We start from the raw sequence: 27,400 nt of genomic DNA on the forward strand, positions 1-27,400 counted from the left end.
TAGAATATATAACAACAGTTTATTTTAAAAGATTACTTTCATATTGTATGTTTTCAAAGGTGCTAATGCTTTCCTTGTGATTATACAGGGAGAGTAATATGCAATATAGTAGGCTTCTCAAGAAATGAATTACTGTATATAAAGTATATAATTTCTAGTTCATTCATCAAAATATCATTTTATTCATGTCTGATACATATATAAGTAAACCAGAACAAACTGCCTTTGTACACGTTGAATGAATTAAAGGAGTGAAGAATGAAGTGCACACGTACTGATAACCTTCATGAACCCCAACCAATTAAGCCATAATTAACATTTCATAACTCCTAGTGTGCTAAAACAAATTATAATGACATCACCATTAACAAATATTTTCTAAATATGGCAAACAAAAGTGTTCAAAATTGAAAACTATATAGTGTGTAGTGGGTTGGTCTTGACAAATCATTGAACTCATCAGCTCTGTCATTTTAGCAAATAATTTTTGGTCACATAATTGTGTCATTAAAATCATCTGGGAACCCCTGTGATACGGTGATAAATGATTAGGTCATATCATCATGCTGATTTTCAATTATGCTTTCTACTACTGTAGACCTATATACCATTATATTATACCATTATACCCCTGTGATTGATAAAAACAATGTATTAACCAATATTATAAAAAATAAGACAAGTAAAGACAAAATACATCAACATAAGCATGAAATAGTCACATAAATCAATATATTTTGAAAACTCAGCATAGCGTTCTAATGAAATGTTATTGTTTTTTCACAATAGCATATTTTCATTCCAGCAGTTATTTAAAAATTTCCAACACAATTTTCCCCAATGTTTTTTTTTTTTAATAATGCCACCTTTAATTACAAAATCTGTCTGTCAATCAAGACAAACAGGTCGGAGCTCGATGTGTAATTGATTTAAATATTTGCATTATATTTTACCTTGAGTCTTCAAAATATTCCAGCATGCTCCATATCTGTTTATATGGTATAGGTAACCTGAAAGAATAAAGCAGTACTGCTTCATATGACATTTTAACTTGAATATTTGCAGTTTTATAGTGGCTTTGTGAAAGTGTGCGTGTGATGCAATGGTAAACATGATCAAGTCTTAACACTAAAAAGCATTTGGTAACAAGAGACTGATAGCTTTATAGGTTAGGGTTATTGCAGTGATTACTGATTAGTTACTAATTAAAATTTCCACAGAAAACAAACAGTAGCCATTCAAAGCAATGTACCAATACTCAAGCCCGCGTGAGTTTGGAAGAGAAAGTGTTTGCTCTGCTCGAGTCTTGCACACTCACTCATTCTATGCAAGAAAAAGCATCTTGTGTAGAATATTTATGGAATATATGTGTGTATGTATGTATGTGTGTATATATATATATATATATATACACACATACACACATCACTTTTTGTGAAGGTTTCAGATTTTAAAAGTGCATCATAGGAAACGTCATGTTTTATGTTTATACGTTAGTGGGAGAGAAACAAAGCACTTCCATGTAGTTCATGCATACAAATGAAAATAGTCTTTAAAAAATCTAGAGGAGGCTCTACCATGCAATCAACCTCAGTCTGTTCCTCAGGAGCATGCAATAAGCTACGTGAGTCCACCTGAGAGGATATAGTAGGAGGTTCTACAAAATGAAAGCTGTCATCAGGAATCCTATGTCAATGCGCTGCAGTATGATGCACACAGAAGTTTAGATTTTAAGCCAGCAATTTAAGTTTTTTTTTAAAAATAATTTTGGATTTTTAACACTACTATTACAGCATTTTGAAATCCAAAACAAGCTGAGACCTACAACCTCATAGGAAAACTAGAGTTGATTTTGGAAACAATTTAGCAGACATCACGTTTTGAGTTTCTACGGCTCACTGTTGACACAAAAACAGCTGGGAGGATAATGTGTTAATATTTACCAATGGAGGAACACTGGCCTGAGAAATAATCTCTTAAAAAACCATTAGACATGAATTGGTGTTATAGTTCATGGAAAAGTGCCCTGGACATGCTGTGACTGATGCGCTGAGAATGATATACCCATGGCACAGTACTCGTCATGCTAATCCAGTGTGCACATACACCAGAAGTGACTGTGGTGAATGTGACTAGGCTGAGATAGATGTAGGTACGCAGTTGTAGCATAAACACCAGTGTCTAAAGTCATGCTTGCTCTGTAATGCTGTACTTCGGTGCAGTAATGGAGAGCTAAGTGCTCATGCAGGCACGATAACATGCCCAAAGTGACAATACTTAACATCCTGATTTTTAGCAGGTATGAAGTTTGTCATATTTGCCATCTACATTTCGCCTGTTGGCATGCTCACACATCTTAACCAGTACAAAATAAACAGTAAAACTGAGGCAAATGTCAATGTCATTAGATTTGCAGACAAATTTTGAGTAGCGCTGACTAAAAAGTCAGGGGCTCACCAAAGTTGTTACACTTCCTGAGAGGGGTGTGAGTGTCTGCTGAATTTCATGGCAGCCCATTGATATTTCAGTCTGGACCAAAGTGGTGTACCAACTTAAAGACACTGCCACGGCCACGGGCATTGGTGCTAGCATATCTGAAAATAATCTATTTGGTAATTTAATGCATATTCAGGAGAACTGCACTGATGGACTCCGTGATATCGCCCGTTTATTTCAGCAAAAAGCCACACTGTCAATCAGCCAGTGTTTAATAAAGCAAATATATTTGTGCATCCATCTCTGCTTTGGCCTCATTGCCTTTGCCACTGTGCAGTCAATGTGAGACCCTTCTGAATCAGCTTGTTAGACATATGTGCTAAGTCTCACTGGACTCCTCTGCCTCTTTGATCTATTAAACATCGTAATTGGCCATAGAGATTTATTTAGTGTCTGACTGCCGTAGCTACTCATGCATCTCATCCTGAAATATGTTCCTGTGGATAAGTTATTAATGTCATTTGTTTGACAGCAGTTAGTTTTCTAGTTAATGCGCTTACAAAGGAGTTTTCTTCTCAAAGTGCATATACGTACGTTCCACTGTGGATCTGTTAAATTAAACATGTCTGATAATAAAGTTGATGCATGGCAGTGAATTTGGTGGGTGTGGAAGTCAAAGACCCATCACTACACCAAATATAAAGGCCACACTTTAGGTGGATGGCATTTTTGTCTGTTTGTGTAGCTGTGTATTTTTCTGAAAAAGAAGATGCTGTTTTCGTTCTCATACACTTTCCCAGTGAACCGCTTCTTCTTATACAAACCATGACATCAAAGTCGTACAGTTTGGGAGATGAATAGCTCTCGTACTGGTCTCTGGTTCCCCCTGATAGCATTTGTTCAAAGCTCAGAATAACCACTTCCTTTTGATCCACAGAGGCAGAGAGGGACAAACTGACAATTCAGAATGGCAACATAAAACATGACCTTTTGCATAGGATCGGAGAATAAAAGCCACTTTCCAGAGCACACCCTTACTGTGGACACGCCTGTTAAACACCAAGGTGCTGAGCTATACAGTATGGCAGATTATCTACCATTTACTCAGTTGCACAGTGAAGAATGGGATGTTCATTTCATGGAGTGACTTTCAAACTGGCAACAGCAGTGACGTAAGTGAAGTGTCAGCTAAGAAAAACGTGTTTTTAAGAAAATGTGGAGCTCAGGTTATATCTGAAGCAAGAGAATCGCTGCATTTTATACAATCATGTTTTAAATGACCATGACGTGAATAGAAGTTTCTGTGCCCAGTATGATATTTAAATCATGTGTGATGGCAACTGATTCAGTGCATGAGCTCGGCTGCCTGTGGAGGCTTGCAGCTGCACATCTTTTACCTGTAACGTTATTACTATATTAAAATGAATATGGTTGGGAAACCTGTTAAAACGTTAGAGCTTCTAAAAATATTCCAGAAGATGAAAGAAATGAACTATGAATGAAAAATGAAATAATATTTTTAGACCTGTAAAATATGAGAATATTTGAGAGTTTCCACACTAATAAAGGTTTTGCAGATCAGTGTTGTGTTGCTCGTGTCTCTAACCAGTCAGCATAAAGGGAACAAAGAAAAGCTACGAGCCAAGACCAGAAGATAAAACCCAGGAAAAAGAACAATAATGGCTCAGAAAGCGCTTAAGTTTTGAAGATGACAGTTATTTAAAGAAACTGAAACCAGTCTGAAAATGGCTTGGTGTTTTTGTGTTGCCATAAAAATAGAATAAATAAATAGTTCGCATGCATTGGAGTAAGGCTTTATAACCCGGCTCACACATTCCACTTGGGTTGAGGAAGTTATCTGTTCATCAGAAGTGCAGTGAGACGACTTGCAAGTGTAGCCTGTGTCCATTTTAATCAGGAATCCATTTATGAAAATGCTTATTCATGCAGTATCAGTATTCTCCACCAAAGGAGGACTAAAGGGAGCCAGGAACAGAATTTGGAACTCCAGGTTATATGGTGCAGTCTTTATCATTGGCTTGCTAAATCCATCCTTCAGCCGTGTAAGACGGTCTTGAGTCTTTGAAAGTAATTGGATAACGAAACTGTTTTTTCCATCCCTCTTCTTTTCTCTGCAAACAGCATGTGAAATTTCCTCTGTGAGATTCTCAAACCGTCTGTCTGCCTGTCTCTTCTGTCTCAGCTCTGTTCCACTGGATGAGTCAGTTTTTAATTGATGTGTTCTCTAAGGCATTGCTAGTACAATCTTTGCCTGTCCTTGTGCTCTTCAGGGAAATCACAAATTGCAGTGCAAATCCATCACAAAGCAGTCAGTTCAAGCACTTGGAAGAACCTCTCCTCAGAACAGGTCCAGGGTACTTGTGCGAAAAATATAACAGCTTCGACAACTGTATAGTTAGTTTTGACGTGCATAAAAACCACACTACTGTCTCTAAATCAGATCCAGTTCATTCTGACGTGTGCACTTTGGGCTTTTGGCTGTTGGGTAGAAATCCAAGAGTAAGTTAATGGGATGATGCTATCATCACAAGGTCTTATTCTTCAAATGTCTAAGTTGAAGGCCCGCATTAGAAGATCAAGGTCACCAATATTTGCAGCCTGGAAGAGTTCGGGCTGGTCCATCATGGATAAGGCTATCCTCAGAGCAGCCCAGATGTTTCCAGACATCACCTGATGGGACTGCTGGCGACTCCGGCTTTTCCTCTGAAGACTTAAGGCAGTCAGGAAGTTACTCGCCGCCTCTCTGGGGAAGCAACAATAAATGCAATCAATTTGGCTTAGAGGATGAAGAGGCTAGATTTATAGACAGTCGTGAAAGTCTGAATAAGTCTCTTTAATAAAGTGTGTAAACATACGGTTCTATTTAGATTCCAAAAGTGAATTTGCCTATTGCTCACATGTTCCCAGCTGGCTAGCATGTAAAATGTTAGATCGCTATTCACAGTAGTTCAATATCTAGTCCTGTGAATAGTCCCTGTCACCAAACTTATAGCACCGTCCATCTATGGTGCAAGGACGCATCTCCCCGACGCTCTGGTGGCTTTGTGCAACAGGTGGGGTCAACAAAATGTACATCTTTCATATTAGTAAATGGGCCTGGTGACCTCATATAAAGACTATTTCCATGAAAGATTAATAAAGTGTTCTGATTCAGATTCTCATACCAGCAGAGCTTCATCGCCTTCAACCTGAGCAGGGACCTAATCAGGCAGAATATTGAGAGCAAGTATGACAGGACCTTTAAAGGTTTGTTTGTTATCTAACATGCCGACACCTGGACCAGAATGAGAAAACGCTTCGCTGGGGTAAAACAAGTATTTAAATTCACTTCATCCGTCTCCTGTCATCCAATAGCTAAACATCTTATCCCGTATGGGCCATGAGTGCATGGGGGAGGTGGGGGCTGATGCGTCCTGGACTCTGGACAGGTTGCCAGTTTATCACATAAGGTGTGTTTCAAGTGATCGGCCACATCCTTTGTTGGCTGCATCTGAAGGCTGGCTGTGTCATAACCCTTCAAACTTCATTTACATCTAGGACACAAATGTTCACCAACTTCCTCTGTTGCAGTGCTAATATGAAGCCTGCTTTGAATTATTTTCCAGCAGAAACCATCTTCTTCTTTGCTGTCAATACATTTACATCCCGAATTTGCTGATATTTAGCAAAGGGGAGTTAATAAACGCTGACTTTGTCCAAGTTTGTGAAATAAAACCAACATTTGAAGAAAAGCGTGTTTTAATCAACTAGTTTTGCTGCAGGTGTCGTTGGCGGAAGTCTACCTGGTGTCGGATCGAACCGCCATCCGTGTGTCGTGTTTAGCAGCGCACGAAGAAGAAGCAGGTTTAGCTGTGGTTTAGCTTTGGAGTCACAACCGCCGCACTTTCTGCCAAGTATGTTGTTTCCCTGTGCTGAGCCCATCGCTCAGGTCCTGACATGTGGAGTCAGAAACGTTTGTGGAGAAATAATCATGTTTTGTCCCAGGAGAGTCACGACTTCGACGGCGGCTAGCTGGCTAGCTAACGTTAGCATCGACCTAAGGATCGTTTTCTCCTCAATAAGCTAAGTGTTTGTTTGTTTACTCTGTTTGTTTGTTTGTGTTTTTTACTTTGAGTGTTTGTTTGTTTGTCTGGTTTCGTTACGCTAGACTATATTTCCTGTTCAGTTGGGTACATGGTCATTAGTTGTATTGGTCGGTGTGTGTCTGCTAGCTAACGCTAGATTACTAACTTATACAAGTACTGAGCTTAAAGTATAAATACTGCAGTGTAATAGTACTCTGTTACAAGTACAAGCCTTCATTCAAATTATACCAGAAATACTAAAAGTACTCCTCTCACATGTAGCATATTTTATTTTGTTGGCTCATGTTTATTGGTGCATTATTGGTTTTGTCATGTGAGTATTGCAGCTGGTCAGTATTAATTAATTAACATGTTAACTAATGTTAACTAACATATGTGCTTTTATTTTGAGGTGCTTCACATACTGCTGGCTGGTTTGTGAACTTCCTACTGAGGAATAGATCGACAAGGTTGTATGATTGTACTGCATTTTGTAGTATATTAAAGTTATATACAATACATGTAGTGAAGTAAAGGTACAGTATTTTGAAGTGTGAAGTAGCAGACAATGGAAATACTCAAAGTACAAATACCTCAAAATTGTAGTGAAGTACAGCACTTGAGTGCTTAATATAGTTACTTTCTACCATTGTGCAGCTTTCTGCCAAGCTCGGTATTTTAAATAGTTGCTGAGTTTGCTCTTGCTTAAAAATCATCACTCCTCAGTCTGTCTGAGCGATGAGTGTATTGATGTAAAGTCTGTACATTTATATTATACGATTATATTGGATTATATTACTTAAATTATATGACCTTCAGGCTGCAGATCTGTCTTTATTTTTCTATTTTAAACTTCTTAAACTGCCAGTATTAAAAAGTCACTGTGACATTCCTACATTTTTGACTTCACACCAGTGGATCAAATGTGAGTGGAAACTTTGCCCCACTCTCTTATAGCCTTAGCTCACTTACCTGTGTGCCCCCAGATTAATACAGCTGATGCCCAGGTTGTATCGGGATCTGATAAATCCTGGTTGCAGCTCTAGTGCTCGCATGTAAGCCTCCACTGCCTCCTCGCTCCGGTCCCCGTTTGCCAGCGTTGCCCCCAGGCGGTTCCACAGCAAGTAGTCCTGGATTGATGATGAGAGAAAAGAAATGTCAGAGGGTGAAGATGAAAGATTTGTGTTAGCAAAGTTTAGGGTGTTGTCAGCCTGGATCGTTTATTACTTAGCCTGAATTAAAATTCATCTGCAACACCTCTTTAATTATCTTTTAGTCTTAGATGCTTCCAGCATTTGAAAACCTGCAAGTGATTTAGAGCTGAATAATCTGGGCTGCTATACTACATTATGGGGGACATTATGACAAAGCAGTGTTGGAGCAGCAATCTATAATTTGCTTGTTTTTTTTTTTTTCTTTCTTTTTTTTGATCGTACAAACACCAGTGAAGTGTTCTGGAGTGTTGCACACCTCCCTGCGATAAATTAACAAGGGTAATTTAAGGAGAGCCGCGTTGCATCACACTGGGTGTCCTTGTCATTGTTTCTCACCTGCAGGTAGACAGGCAAATACAGAGGTCATGGTCTGCCACAGGATAGATGCTCTACATCACTGACTAAGCCTAACAGCAGGATGTGATTATTTCCCTTTGCGTTCAGAGGTATTTCTACAGCAGGGGAGCCGATATTACCAAGTCAAATGGTGGAGGTTGGATTTAATAGTGAGTAATATTTGTGCCAGTCTGGGACAGTGCTGGGAGGACGGACTCATTTGCATGAAGCAAATTGAAGAAAGGTTTATGGTTGGTTCTGTGCTTGTATACCAGTGTATTAAATATGAGTCTCATTCTGCGTAAATGTGTGTGCACTTTACATTTTGCTCTTCTCTTGTGCTGGATCGTGAGTGAGTATGTAAGAGCAGTCAAGAGTTCATGAGGCCAAATTTGGCAGTTGCTTCCTTCACATAATGCTATGATAATTCAGTGTGCGTCGCTGCATCTGTTTGCATGAGCTCTCCCTCAGTATTTCTGCCTTCAACTTCCAAGCATGTGTTCATGCTTCATGAGGGTTTCATGTTTGCTCTATGGGTTTGTGTACAAATATGTATGTTGCTTTTGTATAAGTGTGTGTTTACTTGTTTTAGCTGATCATATGAATTGTGTTATAAATTGCAACAGTCTTAATATATTTATAATATATGAATGGTGTCATGGAATCTGTATTTAACAATTAGCTGCAGGACACTACACAGACCTATCACTGATTTAAACATACCATAAAATTACATTATATTGCAAAAACAGAGTTTAGCATTTAATTTGCAGCTCGTCATATAAAAACACAACTTTAAAGTACTTTGTAGAAATATTAAAACATGCTGATTATTTATTAATATACAGTATTACAGTTTGTTTTAACTCTCCAAAACAAGTTGATGATGGGCATTTCTAGTCACATTATTTGATGCATAAAAGATTTTGAGTACTCACTGATACTGTACATGCTATATTATGTTAGCATTGACCAAGATAATTGCTTTGAAATAGTTATATCTGCTCTTGCCTCCCTCAAATATTTAACAGCTTATCAACAATAATCAGCAGTGACATGCAAACAGCCAGTGTCACTGGCTTCATATGTGGTGAAAACAAACAGTAACAGTTTGGTAAAATATATTATCTGTGAATATCTGAATGAGCCTCTGAGCATCCATAAATAGTATTTCATGAGCTCAGAGCACAGAGTTAATTTGTGTCAATGCAAAACCAGCTGGAGTCACCCAGCTGTCAGACACGTCTCTGCAAATAAAACCAGTGCATCCCATGTCAGTTACAGTCAGCCAGTCAGGGTGCTTTAAAAATTGTCTGCTGCAGCAAGAAAACATTGCCAGTGAAAATAGAGTTCTCAAAATATTGATATCTCCAAATGCCAAAAAATAAAATTTGAAATAATGCAATGACTAGATACGTTTACTCATCTAAGCAGAAGTGCCAATATCACACTGTACAGTATTTCCCTCCCTTTTTTGTGGTATTGCTCAAATATATTGTTTTGAAAATGCCAATTTATTGTAGCATATTTGCACAATGTATAGAGTCCCTTTGTTTATTTTCATGACATTGCCACATTTTCAATGTTTTAAGTGTACTATATGTTTGTCATCAGAAAGAGGTCTGTTATTTCCATTTTGATTTAAGATGCTGATTTCAAATTAAGTTAGTTGTCTTTCACACTTCTTATTTGGTTCTGCCTGAAAATAAAACCAACCACTGCGATACTTTCAGCCTGCAGCCCCCTCTGCCTCTCCTACAGCATTACTCCGTCTAATGTGTGGGTGTTCCTACCTCAGGCCGCACTGACAGGGCCGTATTGAACGCCTCCACCGCTTTGTTGAACTCTCCGCTAAGGTTGTACAGCACCCCAAGGCCTGTCTGCAAATCCGGGTCGATGCTGTCAGAGTTGTGCTGAACTGCTTCCAGGAAGTGCTCCTTGACCTCAGGTAGCAGGGAGCTGTGGACACACAGACACACAGACACACACACACACACACACACACACACACAGATGAGGATTAGTGCGACTTAAGACTGCTGAGAAGTGCTCTTAAGATGGCAGTATTGTGATGTGAAATGTATTGCATGTCAGCTTTTATTCAGTGTAAGAGAATGTGAGAGGTGGAGGGAGAAAGGAAGACTGAAAGGAGGGTAAAGAAGAAGAATAAAACAAAAATAGAAGTGAGAGTAGAACTGCAGAGAAGTGATTACAGTAAGGCTGAAGAGAGTGATGGAGTGAGAAGCAGAAGGATAATATTACAAGGATTAGAAGGGCAGTAATTGGGATGTTCCTTCATCTCTTTACATTGACCAAATGATAAATGATTTGATAAAGTGCTGCTTTAACTCTGAAGCAGAATTGGGCCTTTTGAGTCTGATATACCTAACAACCTAATTTTTCTGGCTTTAGATAACAGACAGTCTGGACATATGTAGCTCAGTCAGCTGAGTCGTCTCGCCAGTGAAATTACACCAATACCAGCTGTGAAATAAGTTTTTGGTCCCTGTGTCAGGTCAGAGTAGTTGGAGTTTAAGTGAAACAAATGAGTCTGAAACTCCTGGGAGGGAGCTTGTTTTTACATGTGCGACATGCAGCACCTCATACATCACCCAGTCAATAGCTCTGAGCTGTTAGTAAAGGCTGAAACTCTGATGTGGCATTTTAATGTCAGTTCTTAGCCCCTGCATGTTAATGTAACAGCTGCAGATAATAGATTTTCTTCTTTCATACTTTTGATATTTCTACAATCACCTTTTCTACTGATAATTAGTGGATATCAGATTTTATACTGATTACTACCAGTAACTCTGTGTCAGTCTTGGACGGTAAAACCAGCTGTGCTACAGCTTTTAAGCAGACAGACCAAATCCTCTGTCATGGTGATGATTTAATACCTATACACATAAGTGGCTAAAATTGGAATGACTAGCTGGTTAATCCATTAATAAAGTGAGAGCAAACTAATCTGCAACTATTTTGTTAAGTCAATCAAGTGTTTCAGATGTTTTTCACAAAATTAGTGGAAAAAGGCCAAATACTGTTTGATTTCTGCTTCTTAAATGAGATCTCCTGATTCTTACCATTAATTATAACTAAATAAACCAGGTTTTAAACTATTGGTTCTTAAACTATGATTTGATTTATTCATTAAACAAAAAAATAATTGTTTGAACAATGAAAATTAACTGTTGAAACCCTGTTTCCCAGAGTCATGTCATCATCAGAGGTTTCTAGCTGTTGGCTAACAGTGGAAATCTTTCAGGAGTGTGTAGCTGTAGGGACACTGGGCCTTGTGGAAAGGTAAAAATATAAAATATATGGTAAAGAAGACCATTTTCATCAGTTTTTATGTTGTAAAGGTCTGACTGTTCAGTGTCATTCCCCTTCACCTTTCATGTCTGACCATGTTCAGAGCATGAGACATCCTGCGTTGGGAGTTTGGGGATCCCATCAAATGGGTCTTGCCCTTCAGCAGGTTCTTGTACTTTGGATTGTGTCGCATCCAACGAAGCAGGGCCTCGCAGGCATCATGGCACATACCAGTGTTGGTCAGGCTCACTGCCAGAGCCATGAGAGCTTGGAGGTTGTTGGGGTGGAGCTCTAAACACCTGGATGGAGACGAGACCCAGGCACGGGAGAGGAGAGATGTTGTAAGGTTAGTACTTCAAAGAGAAATCTAGATTTGACAAGCATTAATTGGGACAGGACGTAGAAAAGCGACATCAGGCGGAGGCTAATGATTTCTTGGTCATGGATGAGCTGCACCTCTCCTGCTCTGCATCTGCTGCAGGGAGCCAGGTTTGCATGATGCCATCAGCAGCAGGGTTACATGATTTGCATTAACTTTGCATTTAGAAAAAAAACCCCTGATGGAAAGTCTGTTGGGAGCGAATGCTCGGTTGGATCACTGGTGTGTGGGCCTTTGTAATTTAAAAGTTGGAGAAAGAGCAGCACTGTGTTGGATGAGAAACTTAGAGGAGAGAGGCCAAATCACGGTTTAGCTTTCATCAAGATAATTTCGAAGTCAGATTTACCACAGCTTTCTTAAAACCCTCATAATCCCACTCACACCAAATTATTTCAGGCCCCTGCTGTATTGAGCTGTAGGTGAAAATTGCATAAACCTTGGTTCCAGCTACACAAATCCACTGTTTCCCATACACAAGGTCTAAATAATTCAAATAATCTGCATTTTCTTAAATTGAGAGTGACCATGCAACCATGTCTTCCAGGAATAATCCTGGATTGCCCCGCCCACTCATTGAGACCTAAATACTTATTAATCTATGTTATATAAAGGTTTTCCTGTTAAAAAGAAGGTCAGCACGGTGGAGAGTGGTTAGCACTGTTGCCTCGCAGCAAGAAGGTTCCTGGTTTGAAACCCATCTGGGGCCTTTATGTGTGGAGTCTGCATGTTCTCCCTGTGCTTGCGTGGGTTTTCTCCAGGTACTCTGGTTTCCTCCCACAGTCCAAAAACATGTATGTCAGGTTGATTGGTGACTCTAAATTGCCCATAGGAGTGAGTGTGAGTGTGTGAGGTTGTTTGTCTCTATGTGGCCCTGTGATGGACTGGGGACCTGTCCAGGGTGGACCCCTGCCTTTCACCCAAAGAGAGCTGGGATAGGCTCCAGCAGGTCCCTGGGACCCTGGTTAGGACTAAGGGGGTACAGGTGATGGATGGATGGATGGATGGATATTAAAAAGAAGAACTGTACCAGAATATTGAGAGTACTGTAACATGGTGCTTGCCCTCTGAAGTGGTGCCATTGTAGCAACAACAGCTCTAAAGCCAGATAAACATCTTATCTCACTTCATACCCGAACACACCCTTCACAGATGGAGCTATTACATAACAAAGTTAAAACCACGCAAACTACCTAAGATCTCATTGTTTCAGAATATGCACAGGTCTGTCAGATTGAGTGAGATTCTTTCAAGGATTGGAAAATAAATCATTCGCATCCTTTTTAATCTCATTTATGTAGAACATTGATTAAAATATTTATTTCACGCAGCAGGCCATCTCTGTCTCACTTTCAAAATGAAGGCTGCGTTCTCCTGAATAGCTGTGTCTTGTGCTTTCTGTTTGCTTGTCACTGTTCACACTCCCAGATAGGTGCAATTTCTGGCTTTATGAGTGTTATGAATGAAAGTGGGCCACCTCCCATTGAGGTCTCTGTTCATATCCCAAATCTGTGCAATCACCATGTGAGATGTCTCTATTTTAAGAAATCATTCTTTCCAATTGCTGGTTTAAGAACTTAAAATGAAGTGAAGGTGTCTTTTCAGCCATATAAATATACCAAATATTTACATCAGAGTTTAGTTTTGTTTTTGCTAAATCGACTGCTATGAAAAAGTTCATTGAAACCTCTCAGGCAAATTTCATATGCTGGGCTTCATCTTTTAGCATGACATTTCCACAGAGTCCCACTTGTGCACACATATGGCATCCTCGAGCAGTAACAGCTGACAGTTCTGCCATGGCTGATTGAGATTTTTGATTTAACATGGAAATTTGATGCAGTTGTTTCTCCCTACCTCTGGAGGGAGACAATTGCTGCCTGTTCGTTCTCATTTTCAGCCTGGGTTGTCCCCAACACTTGCCAAGCCTGGAAGGAAACAAAATACATTAACTGTAAACAGCACATTGCAAACCATAGCTGCTACTGTCAAAGGGCTGAAACACACTCAGCATCATCTGTCAGGCTCAGTGTTTGAGCACAGAGCCACTGATGCCAGTTTTTCATATAGACAGGAAGGAGCTGGAGTGCATTTAAACATTCAAAACTCTGAGGAGTGTGAAACTTTCATGAGGTCAAAGAAAGGCACATGCAGTAATGAGTAGAAATTGGCAGTGTTGAGCATGGAGGGTTGTCTTGAGATGCTCCATTAAGTCATCCAAGCAACAGAACGATACCAGATATGACTAGCTGGCATGCTGCTTTATCGCTTTAAAAATTTACTTGAGGAGTCCTCATTTATTTAGAGCTGAATGATTGATGAATTAGTCAGCCAACAGGAAAGTTAATTAGCGACTATTTTAAAGAAAGATTCTGTCAAGATTCCATTTTTATACTGGAAATATTTGGATTTTGGACTTTTGGCTGGACAAAATGAGACATTGAAGGCATTGCCTTGGCCTTTGGGAAATTGTGGTAAATACTGTTATTTGACGTATACACAGAAAATAACAATTTGGGAGCTTAAATAGTGAAAATGGAGATGTCAGCTGATGTGGGCAGCACCAGTGTTGGCCCACATCAGAGAACAGCAAAGTGAAAGTCCCTTGATCAGCACAAGAGGGCAAACATGATGTAACTAACCCAACGATTCCAAAATGTGAGATTATGAGATTACGTCTCTTTATTTTGCGTCTGTAAGGGCACCCTTAATAATCTGTTCTGCAGCAAATCTCTGTAGATGCTTTTTCGTTCCACTTTTTAAAATAAGGGGTGAAATTGTTTCTGAATGATTCAGAGGTCTTCACGGCGGGGCAATAAGCCACTAAGCACCCTAGGAGGAATTTTGGAATCGTATTAGTTCCATACACCGCGGGATAATCCTCTCTTCGGAATAACTGGCACATTTCTGTATATTCCAGGGGATTCCGAAAAGACTTTGTGTGAAGGCTTTGCTCTTTCGGCTGCAAAGAGGTCACTTCTTTTGAAACGAGGGGGGGAAAAAAACCTGAGGATTGAGCTATTACTCAGCTCACTGCGCAAATGGAAATTCTCTTCAAGAGTATGAGCATGAGTGTTTTTGCTACAGTAAACAACTTTTCAGACAAGGAAAAATCCTATAGACAGTCAGGCTGTGGAGTCTTGCTGTTATTGTACTGTGGTCAGTGAAGCCTTCTTCCTCTCCAGCTTGTCTTATGAGGTGGAATAAATGGAGTTGGATTTAATCTTAAAGTTAATCTTAAAGTTTGTACTGAAGCCGAACTGCTCCTGCAGGACTACAGCTTTCTTGGCCATCTGTGCTGTAAATGTGTGTAATGCTCCTCCTCTTTTCAAAATACAACCCAGCTGTAAATGCATATGTCTCTGCATTTAACCTGACCAGTTAAACGAAAAAACACATTGTTTGTGCCTGTGCCTGTGCGTGTGCGTGTGCGTGTGCGTGTGTGTGTGTGTGTGTGTGTGTGTGTGTGTGTGTGTGTGTGTGTGTGTGTGTGTGTGTGTGTGTGTTAAGTGAATTTACCTCTGAATCATGAGGGTCCTGTAAGACAGCTGCTTCCAGCAAAAGCACAGCATTTGGCAAGTCTCCCTCTCGAGATTTCTTTAGTCCCTCTTCAAATGCGTTAGGCAAGTCCTTATAAGGATTATCTGTGTGGAAGTAGTAACCCTGTCAGCAAAAAACGGACAGTGGCAATGTCAGTTTCTATCTTCCATATTCAAATGCAAACCAGGACAGCTGTCCTGTGCAGTTGTATATTTAAGCAAAGCTCCAGCAGCAGGAATTGATCTTTTCTTCTGCACATCAAACCTGGCCTCAGCTCCTTTGGCTCTGTCTGTTCTCTTTAAATGTTAAACTTTGCATTTTCAAACTGTGATTACCCTAGTGTGTTGTTGCCCGTTTCTGAGCGTGATGACTTTGAAACAGCGTTTTTCTTTAAGAACTAGTTCTGCACTGGGATAAATCAGAAAACCCAGAAGCCTGATCTTGTGTGATATCCTTGCATAAGAAGGTCGGCTGGGGGTGAGGTTTACTGAAACTCACAAACATCTTTTTTTATCATTAAAAGTAATGATATATATGGACTATCTCACATACATGTCACAAAGGTGTTTTACATTCACTAACACCTAAAGTCTGATCATTCAGTACTTTAAAAGAAAAGCAACTTCTTATTTATCAGTGTTGTCATTTTGTTATCCAAAAACTTCAGTTCCCTAAAACATTTGAAAACCTCACAAGGTGTCGTGGCACTTTTCTGGTTCTGAATGGAGACGTTATATTTCAACCTCACTGCACTATGACTGCCTTAAATCAGATGATACCAAAAGGAAGGGAATGTTTTTTCTGGAGATTTTTCTTCTTCCAGTCTTCATGCCAAGCTAATCTTCTGGTGGCTCGTGTATTTGTGAGTTTCCAGTAGGCAGGATTGAGTGCCTTTTTTCCCTGCTGAGACTATCTAAGTTAGGAACCATGAATGAATCGGGTGTACAGTAGCTTTAGATAAACTCTTAGTCAAAAATATAATAAACATGCTGATTCTGCAGTATATTTACATAGGACGGCATGTTTAGTCTGCAGAACACAGGCTGTCAATACTGTAAATGTTTCCAAATACTGATTGTAACACCTTAGTCAGAGTTACCTTCTCATGTGGAGAGACAGTCGAGGGAATCTGTGCCTGCTCATTCTCTGTCAGCCAGTTGCGCCGAGCAAGCTCTTCCCACTCAGCCTGCATCTTATCCCAGAACTCGGTGTCCGACTACAGCCATCGGAGAGAGTAGGACACAGTGGGAGGATGGATAGGCACACAATGGGGGGAAGGAAGGAATGAGTGATTAGTGCTCAGCGGAACAACGGCTCTTGTAATTTCCCAGCATCCAACAGTTGCAAATGTCACGTATGGTGTGCTGGAGGTAATGTATGGACTTCACACTTCTGATGACTCATCACATTTGCACATCGAGGCAGAGCTTAAAGGAACAATCCATATATCAATTCATCATCAGTCATTCTCATGAAAAACCAAAGCATTAGTTATAACAAGTGTTAATGTTTTGTGATGCAGGAAGTTTATAGTAATATCTGCAGCTGGTAAAAAGGCTTGAGTTTACAGTCAGTTAAGAAATGCAGAAGTGTTCATGTCTCTGTGTCTGCCAGCCTAAATGTTTTAATCCTGTAAATAGACTTCACATTGATGTGGTCAGAAATGTCAGACCGGGGCTTTAAAGTCTCTATTAGCTTGACATTTGTTATTTTCTGGCATTTCAATTAGCTGACCGGATGCTTGAAGGTTATTGTGGATGGCTAACCTATCAGTTAAAATATCAGTTCACTTCCTGGAATATCATCCTGTTTTCTATCCAGCAGGAGACCAACACCTGCAGAGTGAAGGTATTAGATACCAGCTTATAGTTTTATGTCTGCAAACATCAACCATAATTTTGAGTGAGACATAGTCCAAAGATTTTGGAACACAACTTCTATTTTCTAAGCTTTGATAGACTGCTGCTCCGTCCTCTTGCCCAGCGTCACCTGGGAGATATAGAGAATGGATGTACCTTTATTTAAATTTTCTTGCAATGTAGAATATGTTGTCTAAATGTAATAGGAATTAATGGCATTAAACCAACATTCTCTGGTTCTAGCCGTTAGACAATATTGGCTTCAATAGGGGTGGGAAATATAATTTTTTCGATGCATCGTTGTTCACTTTAAAATGATTGTGAATCGATGCAGAAAAGTTAATAATCGACTTTAATACCTGCACCTGCTTCATTAAAAGCTGCAGTTTTGAGACATTTGGGATTTTTTTAAAGCAGGAGTCTGCAGAAAGTAAATCTACTGTCTGTCTGTTTATGGTAAATAAACAGCGAAAACAACCGGAGAACAAACTGAATTAAAACTTTTTATGAGGACTGAAAAGTGAGGGACGGTGATTTTATGGCTTTTCATCAAGGATAATTCATCTTTTAGACTAAAAACATTTTGTTCCCTGGACTCTTATGAAAAAACTGATATGCAACACCTGCCGTTTCAGTCCATGTGTGGATCTGTGCACGTCAGCAAATGTAAGAATTACTGTTTTGCACTCTTTTAAGTTATTACCCTTATTAGTCCCACAATGCGCACACACACCGTGAACACACATCCGGAGCAGTGGGCAGCCATTGCTGCTGCGCCCGTGGAGCAGTTGGGGGTTTGGTGCCTTGCTCAAGGGTCTCTAGCTGGCTATTCACTCCGCCCCACTGACAATTCCTGCCGGTCCTGAGACTCAAACACGCAAATTTCGGGTTACAAGTCCGACCCTCTATCCATTAGACCACGACTGCCGACTTGTTAAACGTTAATGAACTGTTGTTGCTGTGATAATTCAACCGTATATGGTTTTATACCTTTTGAATCGTGAAGGTTTCTGCTTTCAAATGATATATAGTTTGTTGGACTTTATTCAAAAAAGGCTGACGATCTTTGGAAATACATTCGGGACTACAGTACGAATACAGGCGGCTGGGTTTTAACAGGTAGATCCAGAATCCTGTTTTGGCAGGATCTGGCACAAATTAAACCCTGGCTTCATGTATTTACCGAACTGAACTAAATGGAATCATTGCCTTTACACTTATTTTTAAACAGGTACTGTATTAGCAAGTGCTAATCCTGTATCCTGACTAACAACCTGGACTATAGCTGCATAGATCAGTAAAGAAGTCAGGAGAAGATACTAGTACTCAAATAAAAGCAGTGCACATTTCCAACTTCCACGTTAAGTTCCTGCCAGAAATCATTGCACACTTCAGCAATCAAGAGTGCCAGTGTGTGGAAAAAGCCTCCGCTGTGCAGCTAACTGTTCTAATCAGAGTGATGTTGTTTTGATGATGAGTTTGCCTCATTTTATAACTTAAGAACACTGAGAAATCAGTCATTTGTACTTTCCCTCAAACACAGTGTCCGATTAGTTCTCAGTGGGAGAAACGCAGGTCATTTGTAAAACGTGAGGCAGAATGAAGGCCCAGAAACAGACAGAGGCACAGTGAACAACAACTTGAAGAAAGACAGATTTCCTCTCAAGTTTATTTGATGGCACAGGAACAATCCTGAAACTCTGACTTTTTGAAGCCAGACTTGCTCTGAAGGTTAAGCCATTTCTATGTAAAGCTTTCCTTTGTAGATCTTTATCTACGTATTGTCGTATAACTATACGCAGTTTTTCGTGAGTGGTCCCTTTGCTTCGGGAGCACAGCAGTGTCACTTCAGACACAGTTAATGTCCTGCCTGTTTTTAATGTGAAACTTGTAACTTCCCAATTGCCACAGTGGAGATTTTTTCCAGCTGGCTGACTCCATGATTCTTGGCTGTCTTCCTGTCAAGGCAGCGCACACAAGAAAGAATAATGCCAAACAGAGCAGAACAGCCTCCTATGACTTATTGAGTCCTTTGTAGCCAGAAGCCCATCAGTATATGACAGCACTGTGAACAGTTACTGTGTGTAGTGACACTGTAGAGGGCAGCAGGGTTAGAGAGATCTCTGTGTGTTTGTCAGGGGTCTTCTCATCTCTACATCTTAGTCTTATAATTGACATGGAGGCCACACTGTGGCCCCTGATGGCGAGAGATGGCAGGTAATTGCAGGCTGCCGACTCTCAGACAAATTGCCTGAAGGTGTGTTTCCACTGTCGGCTCTAGCAGGAAGTGCAGATGTGCGAGTAGTGATGCTATTAAAGTCATAGATATCATATGACTTATATTTAGAGTAACATTTTGCAGGTAAAAACTGTCAGTTCAACACTGAGTCTTACTAAAGTTCACACTGTAATTTAAGATTTCATTTTGCGAGGGGGGGCACTACTGTTCCTATTGCTTTTTATTATTAAATCAGCTGGATTGACTGGAAATACTGGCGTATTGTAAAGGTGCCCATGGGGGTTGGGGCATGAGATGGTAAGAAATCAAATTCTTGTACAAACTGTATTTTTTTTATTTGGCTTGTCATGGTGAAGCTGTCTCCTGAACAGTATATAGAGCAATTAACGTATCAGACTCCCTTTGAGATAAATGGAGTGGAACTATAAAGGAACATAAAATCTCCAGCTATAGCACATTTACCTTAAACGTTTACTTACTGTGAGTACATTACTGGAGTAAATTGACATTCCAGCACTGTTTGTAATGGCTGTGCAAAAGTGTGATATCACTGCATAGTCGATCGCTTTTTAGCAGCTTTCAATCTTCAGCTTGTGATTGGTTTTCACTCTAGAGCCTTTGTGCCCATTTGAGTAATGTAGACTTTTTATTCATTTTATTTATTCCTCATTATGTTTGGGGCTGTATTTGTACATAGACGTTATTTATCATCGTGTTATTTTGTGCGTCACAGACAGTCAGTTGTTTGCACTGTGAAATCCTATTTGGTGTGTAACTTATCTCTCCTTCAGTTGTGCCATGGATAACAACAAATTGTTTTCAGAATTAAAATGGAGTAAATATGCATATATGTTAATTGTAATGTATATGAAATGTAGTACATAGTTATAATGCAATGGAGATGGGCATTGGCAGTTTAATTATATGAAACAAGGGCAAGATACAGCAGGTAATTTATATCCTGTGTATCAGCGAAACGAACCCATAGATGTGACTGTAATGTCAGCAGCTCTGACGAAGTGTTGGGTGAAATGGATTGAATCCAGGGTGCTTCCTGCCTCCCAACATGTCACTGCTGCCTTTGAAATGAACTGGGGGCTGGGATGAGGTGGAGATTCATTAGTTACTTCATGAATACATTATTGACAACATGGATAATTATGTCAACACCTACAGAGGTTACACATAGCAGCTGGTGTCACACACTTTTAAAAAAAGGTATATTTAGACTCTTTGTTTTCATCTTGAATCCATGCATTTTTTTATACAGTGGAAACAAATGGAATCTGGTAGGAAGATAGTTCTTGATAAATCATGCTAGGTCAGCTAAAACAAACTGGATCTGCCAAAGCAAATTCAGCATCTATGTCTCTCTTTGGTATCCCAATTGCTAATAGAGCTCAAAATAGAGGAAAAGACTTAAGAATTAAGAAGATTAAGAACAATTGCTGGCACTTGGAAGACCTGTCTGGTGTCAGCTCGCCCATTTAAAGAAGCATACTCAGTTTTTTCTAAGCAATAAATATTTAAACTGAAGCCCTGTTCTGTGTTTTGTTATACCTGGATGTAACACAAACACAGATAACAGCTTTGCATGATAGTCTTGGTGTGCTGTTATGAAAGTCTATAGACTATTCTATAGATACAATGGTATAAAGGAAAATGTAGTCCTCCAGGCTTTCCAAGCTTTCCATCAGGCAGCCTATATAACACGTGCAAGTTAACACAGCTCCACTTGTTTAATTGGTAAACTAAGTTTGTGTCAGTGTGTTAGTGAGATTTCAGACAGTTACTCTACCAGCATCAGTCATTATAGGAAGAAAATAGATAACGTTGCAGATAATCAGTCAAATGGACCTAGTTTCCCATTTAGTTGCTGGCAAAGTGGGGTCATATGTTAATTTAATATTATATCCACATTCTTCTCTTGGTAAAATTGATAATGTGAAGCACTGATTTAACTTTTTAAAGGGTTTGATTTTAGACTGTATGAATAATAGCAACTTAACATTGCCTGGGCTATATTGGAACTCAGGTCTCTAAATTCATGAGAGTGCTTCTCAGGTGAACTTCATCTGTGGACATGTGTTTGGGCTGTGTTAACTAGCGATGCAGCCTTTGCAGGAAGCCAAGCACGTGAACAGGGGTCACCTATCCACTTTGCCCAGGGGGCTTACATTACAGAAAGTCTCATTAAGTGTCAGACAGCAGCCTCCCAAAAAAGAGCTCATCATCTCCAGAGCAGGCCTGGCTTGGCCTTTTAATGTTAATGAGCCACCCACTGCTCTACTACATCTACGGTGTAGGCCAAGTCCTTGGTCAGCAGTACAGAAATAGGAGGCTGGAGTCCTGATAATGTCACTCACTGAAGAATAAAATGCATTTCAGTTAACAAAGTGCTATGAATGCACTTTGGCAGACAATACGATTACCCACTAAATGGATGTCTGCGATAACAACACAGTGCTACTAAGGCCAGGACGTTACAAAATTGCAATGAACTGTGAATTACATTGCCCAGTATAATGTTCTGGCATGTTTCATCCATTACATTAAGACTGATTTCTCTCATTCTCATCAGCACTGACCTGCATCAAGCCTGTACTGTGGTTCATATTGTATTTGTATTATACTTTTATTACTAAATAGGCCAGAAAGCTTGTAATGTAATTAATGGATTATTTTCACTGACTACATTCTCCCAGTCAAGTCCAGGTAAGTACTATGTGCACGACTGGGACTGGAGCAAGACAGAGCATCTGAGCCCTGCCTGTGGTTTAGGAAGCAACAACAGGTTAGAATTAAGGTTAGAAACAGGTTGTGTTTTTAGTTAAATATTGGTAGTAAACGTTTAAAGTCACCACTGACCTTTTCAACAGCTATAAAATTTAGATATGGATAATAAGAGTTTAACAAATTACCATGTAAACACCATAAACCCTTCTAAAAGTGGTTTCTCACCTGAATCTGCAGCTCTTCTCAGTTTTAAAGAGCTTTATAGTAAGTTAAAGGTACCGTGTTTGCTGGAATATAAATCACACCAGTCTAAGTCGCTTTAAGTACAACAGCCTTGTTTAGCAGAAAAAAACCCCATATACGGCACATTTGTAATTACACTAATTATAGTCTAAACTAACCTATGAAGAACGTAGGTTAGACATAACAAGCCGAAGTACATTATGAAATTCATTCATCTGTGTCAAGTTAAACAACTGCACCAACGTTAGCGAGGGGGAGATGAAGCAGCGTCTCCTCCTCCTCTCTCAGGTTGTCTGAATGTTGACCCTCCAAACTGTGTTTCACCTGCGCTTCAAATTTGCAGTATAGCTCTTTGTTTTGGGCATTTTCACTTGTGTTACACCCACAGTCTGAGTTTGTTAAACATTTTTACTTTTTCTGCATTACAGTATTACCACTAATACACACATATAAGTCGCTTTGCTATGTAGGTCGCAGAACAAGCCAGAGGAGTAAGAAAAGTGTGACTTATAGTCTGGAAAATACAGGAATGGTTTTGCTGTGTAAGTGCAACTTCAGTCTCACTGTCAGAGCTCTCATTGTCAGGCAGCTGTGGTCTACAGTCCACGTTCTCAGCACCAGGCTGAGAGTTAGCTAGCTACTGAACATGTCGCATAAATAAGATATAGAACCAGATATTTCCCTCAGGAGTTAATAGAACCCCGAAGCAGAGGCAAAAGACAGTGAATATTGTACATTTTTGCCAGGTGGTCAGAAACAGAACTTATGCTAATGTTACTTTGCAAAGTTCCCCATAACAGTGATTGTGTTTATGTGAGTCACTGCAGATTTAACCAAGATCCTGAACTTTCCTCAACGTTAATGAGAAGTTTAAATTGCCTAGAGAACCATAAAAGCAATTTTTTTGTGACTGTATATGTTTCATTAAAAAGTTCTTGACATGACACCTAAAAATACAATCCAGGTGGCATCACATTTCTTTGAAAATGCATTTGTTGTTGCAGAGCTGTGGCTTGTTACCTCGTGCCCCCTTCCTCACATGCTGAGACTTTGCAGCTCTTCTGCCAGAAAACCTTGTGTAGTGGTCTGCTTGAGGGATTGCTGGTGGAAGCTGCTCAAGGAGGTGAAAGCGTTACTCATCTGCTTTCTCCATCCACGTTTCCCAGCAGGTTCGTGCAATTAAAACCACCGACCTTTCGATTACTAGTTTGCTTCTGTAACTCCCAAGCAACTGCACTGTCTGCAATGTCTCGCAAAACTGCCACAGACCAAGATAAAAGTGAACCTGTCCTTCTGCTGTTTTAATCAAACAAGAGGCCACCCAGTAACCTTCATTTCATCTTTATTACCACCGCGGGAGAGGTTTCTCATGCCCCACAGCCAAAACATTGTTCCCTGAACTCACAATTTTCCCTGCAGCTGTCCCAGGGTGTCTCTAATAAATAAAAGTATTAAATTGTCATCAGCTCATGGTAATTGATGGTGTCCTTATATGACATGGACAGTCACTGCTCAGAAAATATCTCTGTATCAGCCTCTTTCTAAATGAATTCAAAGCTGAGTGCCCTCTCTTGTGCCACTGCCGTTTTATTCTTCCTTTTCAAGCATGAAGCCTACGGTTTCTCATCAGTGCCAGCTTTGTAAAATGGATGGTATTTGTCTTCAACCTCTCTGGCCCTAATTTTCTAACATTTGGCTGCTTTGTCTAATTGAATGAATTGGGAGAAAGACAGTCTGATGAATTAATGTTCTTTCTGCAGTCTGAGCAGTCTCTACCTTTATGCCTTTGTAAGTATGAAACAGTATGCATATGCACAACTGCTTAAATGGAAATGATCTAATTGTGGGCTTTGACATTAGCATTTGAAGCCAAAATAGCTGACCACTTGCATCACGGCGCCTCTAGAGTGGAGGCCAGCACTCAGGCCGCTCGCTCGAAGCTGTGGGATACTGTTACAGATCGATGCTCCATTCGCAGGCGCTTGTCCAGGAGCATCTCAGAATCTAATCACTTACCTGCCCTCGGGCTGTGCACTGAGACTCTGCCATTAGTTGGAAGGATGCAGCGTAGGGGTTATACAAGATGTGACGACATGGCTAAGTTTGGGAAGGGATTCCCAAGCGGTCAGCTCTTCTAAAGCTGCCCCTCTCACTTTCTCACTGTTTTCCTGTCCCTGCTCTATTATTTATTGACCATTACACATAGCCCGGCGTGCAACAGTCTACGGTAGACCTCAGCTGAGCTGAAGTAACTCAATAGTGCAGTGTTCACTCCCATTTTCTGGGAAGGAGCATGTCCATTGAGTGGTTTTATTGCATAAAAAATGTCTGTTATCTAATCTCGTACAGAAACTCTGCTCTCAGGTGAGATGTTGTTGGAACAGTGTGAGGTAACTTGCCAAAAACATCTTCATCAGTACAAAAGTATTTAAACCTATTGTGAAAGAGAATCAATAGTGATTGAAGTTTCATTGGCTCCTATAGTAATGAAAAAGAAACAAAAGTTTATTCTTCATCACAAGTATGCAGTTTTCAAGTCAGTTTCCATGTCGTCATGGGCCTGATAGCACAAGAATGTCAACTCAGCACATGCAGTGTGTCAGTCCACAGTCCTATGACCGATTAAGCCTTTTCTATTTACTGTAACTTCCTCTTCCCCTGCTGTGTCTGGTATGTCTGGCTGTAAAATGGATGGCCTATTTGCTGTACCTTCCTATTGTTAGTCAGCTTAGAGTGGTGAATGTTTTTCTGGGTCAAATGACTTGTGAACGTCAATGTGTGAATTTAGCATGGGCTATTAAACTATCAGCTAGCACCACAGGGGTGCAGGTAATACATTGCAGGAAGCACAATAGTAATCATTTGACAAAAAAGATAAAAAGCTGAAGGAAATTAGCTCCACAGGGCTTCGGGTTGATATTTAAATTACAGGAGCGATTATGGGGCTACATGGTGGAAATGTGATATTGAAGAAAGTTTTCTTGGCCTAAAGTTCAGCAGCTCTCATTTTATTACATCATTGTTTTTATTTTGACCAAGACTCGCCCTAATAAAATTCATCTTAATGATGCCAGTGGATGGAAACGTATGTATATTCGCGTTTTCTAACTTCTGAATTTGGACGGAAACGTCCAAAGCACCATGACAAAATCACCAGTGCAAAAATCCTGTTTTTAATATCAATAAACCAACTTTGTCTTTGAAAGTCAGCAGGGGAGATGGTGACGAATGTGAGGTCTACTAAGCAGCACTCTGCATACCTCAACAGCAGCCTTGGCCCGCTCAAACTCCTCCTCCAGGGACTGATGTCTGGACAGGAGGGCGCTGCCCCAACGCTGCTCCTTTGTTAGACGAGCCTGTCTCACACACACACACACACACACACACACACACACACACACACACACAAATTTTATATACATTTATGCATTAGCAAAATCCATTAAACATACATACACTCATTCACACATCACAAACGCACACGTCCACACAATCGTCCAGAGGGAGAGGCAGGCAGGTAGAGTGTGCAGGGTCAGCTGTCTCTGCTTTCTCAGGGATGAGTAAATATCCCTGCCTCGACAAAGCCTCTGACATGCTTAGGAAGGCCAGCAGAATCACTGCTGTCAGCATCTCACCCCTTCCCTCCGACACCTCCCCATCTGAATGCCATGCTCCTCATCCCGGCTCTGTTTCACCCCCCCCCCAGTCCAACCCAACCCACTCCCATCTGCACATGCAATTTCAAACTAGTGTTTTCTGACAGACTATTACAAACTTGGATATGAAGCTTTGCTCTGCAGCAAAAATCTGAAACCACTTTCACAGGAGCGAAGTGACTAATTTACATGAGTCCACATTGTCCCAACACTTTAAACAGCAAGGGACAAATGATTTTCAGATACTTTCATATATGATATGGCAATAGACTAACTGTAAATAGCAGTGACTTTATGTCTCCCATAGCTGGCAAATCTATTAAAGGCAGAGGAATCAACTGTTCCATGTGTATGGAGTCAGTGGCTTCCCCCATTAAGTGCTGCTGGGCAGTCAGGCCAGACTGCCATTATGTAAGTTTAATTGAGGTTATTTAATCTCAGTATAAAGGGGCTCAGAAGAAGTGTTCTCATCCTCTTATTGTAGATGGCACATTTTTTATTTACAAGAACAAAATGCATGCAGTGTTAAAATCGCACAACATTTAGTCTTTGTTCAAAATGATGTGTTGCGAAAAGAAACTATTGTGCTGTAATTGGGTTGTTAAAGGAAAAATCCACCCAAAAACGCTCTTTACTACACAGTTATTGGCCATATGTTTATTTTCATTCTTTGTGTTTTTGCATTCCACATATGAGGTCTACTGTGATACACAGGTCAAAGTTCTTGAAACAGTGGGCCCTTGATTTAAGACAGTACGTCCATCGTAAATCAAGCAGACAAAAAACATCCATCAGTTCTGGGCGGCTGAAGTTACAACTGTCACCTAGTTGAAAACATGGTCTCTGGCTGACTTTACTGTTTCCAGTTGACCCGTTTTACAATAATGCTGTAAACGAGTCCTAAATATAAACTAGGTGGTTAAAAGGCCGAGGCTAACGCTACATGACGCCAGAAAAAAACATCAGCATCTTCAGCAGAAGTATATTTTCACATATCACAAACCTTTTAGAATGAAGACTGATCCCGCTCCAGTTTTTCGGCACACATACCCTATCAGGGCTAATCTACAGACAATTTGCTCTTAAGACGAGGGTTTTAGGAAATAATTTTGTAGTCTACGGTTACTGTTCCATCATTTTTATTTTACCAGTGGAAAATGTGAGGTGAGGTTAAAAGTGTATGAAAAGCTACGAAGTGGAGATTACTTAGTCACTTATTAGTCACCGGTTGAAGAACGAACGTCTGTACCCAATAATGGTGAACGCTCCTGGAATATGCTCTTCATATCTAACACTGCACAGTTATGTGGGGTGGATTTTTTCTTACAACTCAAGTTTTTGTGCCACAGACTTGTGTTGGTTCTGTGT

At 40.1% G+C, this 27,400-nt stretch overlaps 1 protein-coding gene across 1 annotated transcript in view; it reads right to left on the reverse strand.

The window, feature by feature from the left end:
• Window positions 1–229: 229 nt before the first annotated feature.
• pex5la (peroxisomal biogenesis factor 5-like a) overlaps window positions 230–27,400 on the reverse strand; it is a 41,203-nt gene continuing 14,032 nt past the window's right edge. The window contains exons 6-13 of the mRNA XM_026305045.1: window positions 25,637–25,732; window positions 16,399–16,515; window positions 15,279–15,422; window positions 13,617–13,687; window positions 11,464–11,682; window positions 9,865–10,030; window positions 7,494–7,651; window positions 230–5,200 (exon numbers count right to left, since the gene is read on the reverse strand). Of these exons, the coding sequence (XP_026160830.1) occupies window positions 4,999–5,200; window positions 7,494–7,651; window positions 9,865–10,030; window positions 11,464–11,682; window positions 13,617–13,687; window positions 15,279–15,422; window positions 16,399–16,515; window positions 25,637–25,732 (1,173 nt within the window). The 3' untranslated portion in view covers window positions 230–4,998. The remainder of the gene's footprint in view (window positions 5,201–7,493; window positions 7,652–9,864; window positions 10,031–11,463; window positions 11,683–13,616; window positions 13,688–15,278; window positions 15,423–16,398; window positions 16,516–25,636; window positions 25,733–27,400) is intronic.

This window comes from Mastacembelus armatus, chromosome 4 (assembly GCF_900324485.2).
Source record: "Mastacembelus armatus chromosome 4, fMasArm1.2, whole genome shotgun sequence".
NCBI classification, from domain to species: Eukaryota; Metazoa; Chordata; class Actinopteri; order Synbranchiformes; family Mastacembelidae; genus Mastacembelus; species Mastacembelus armatus.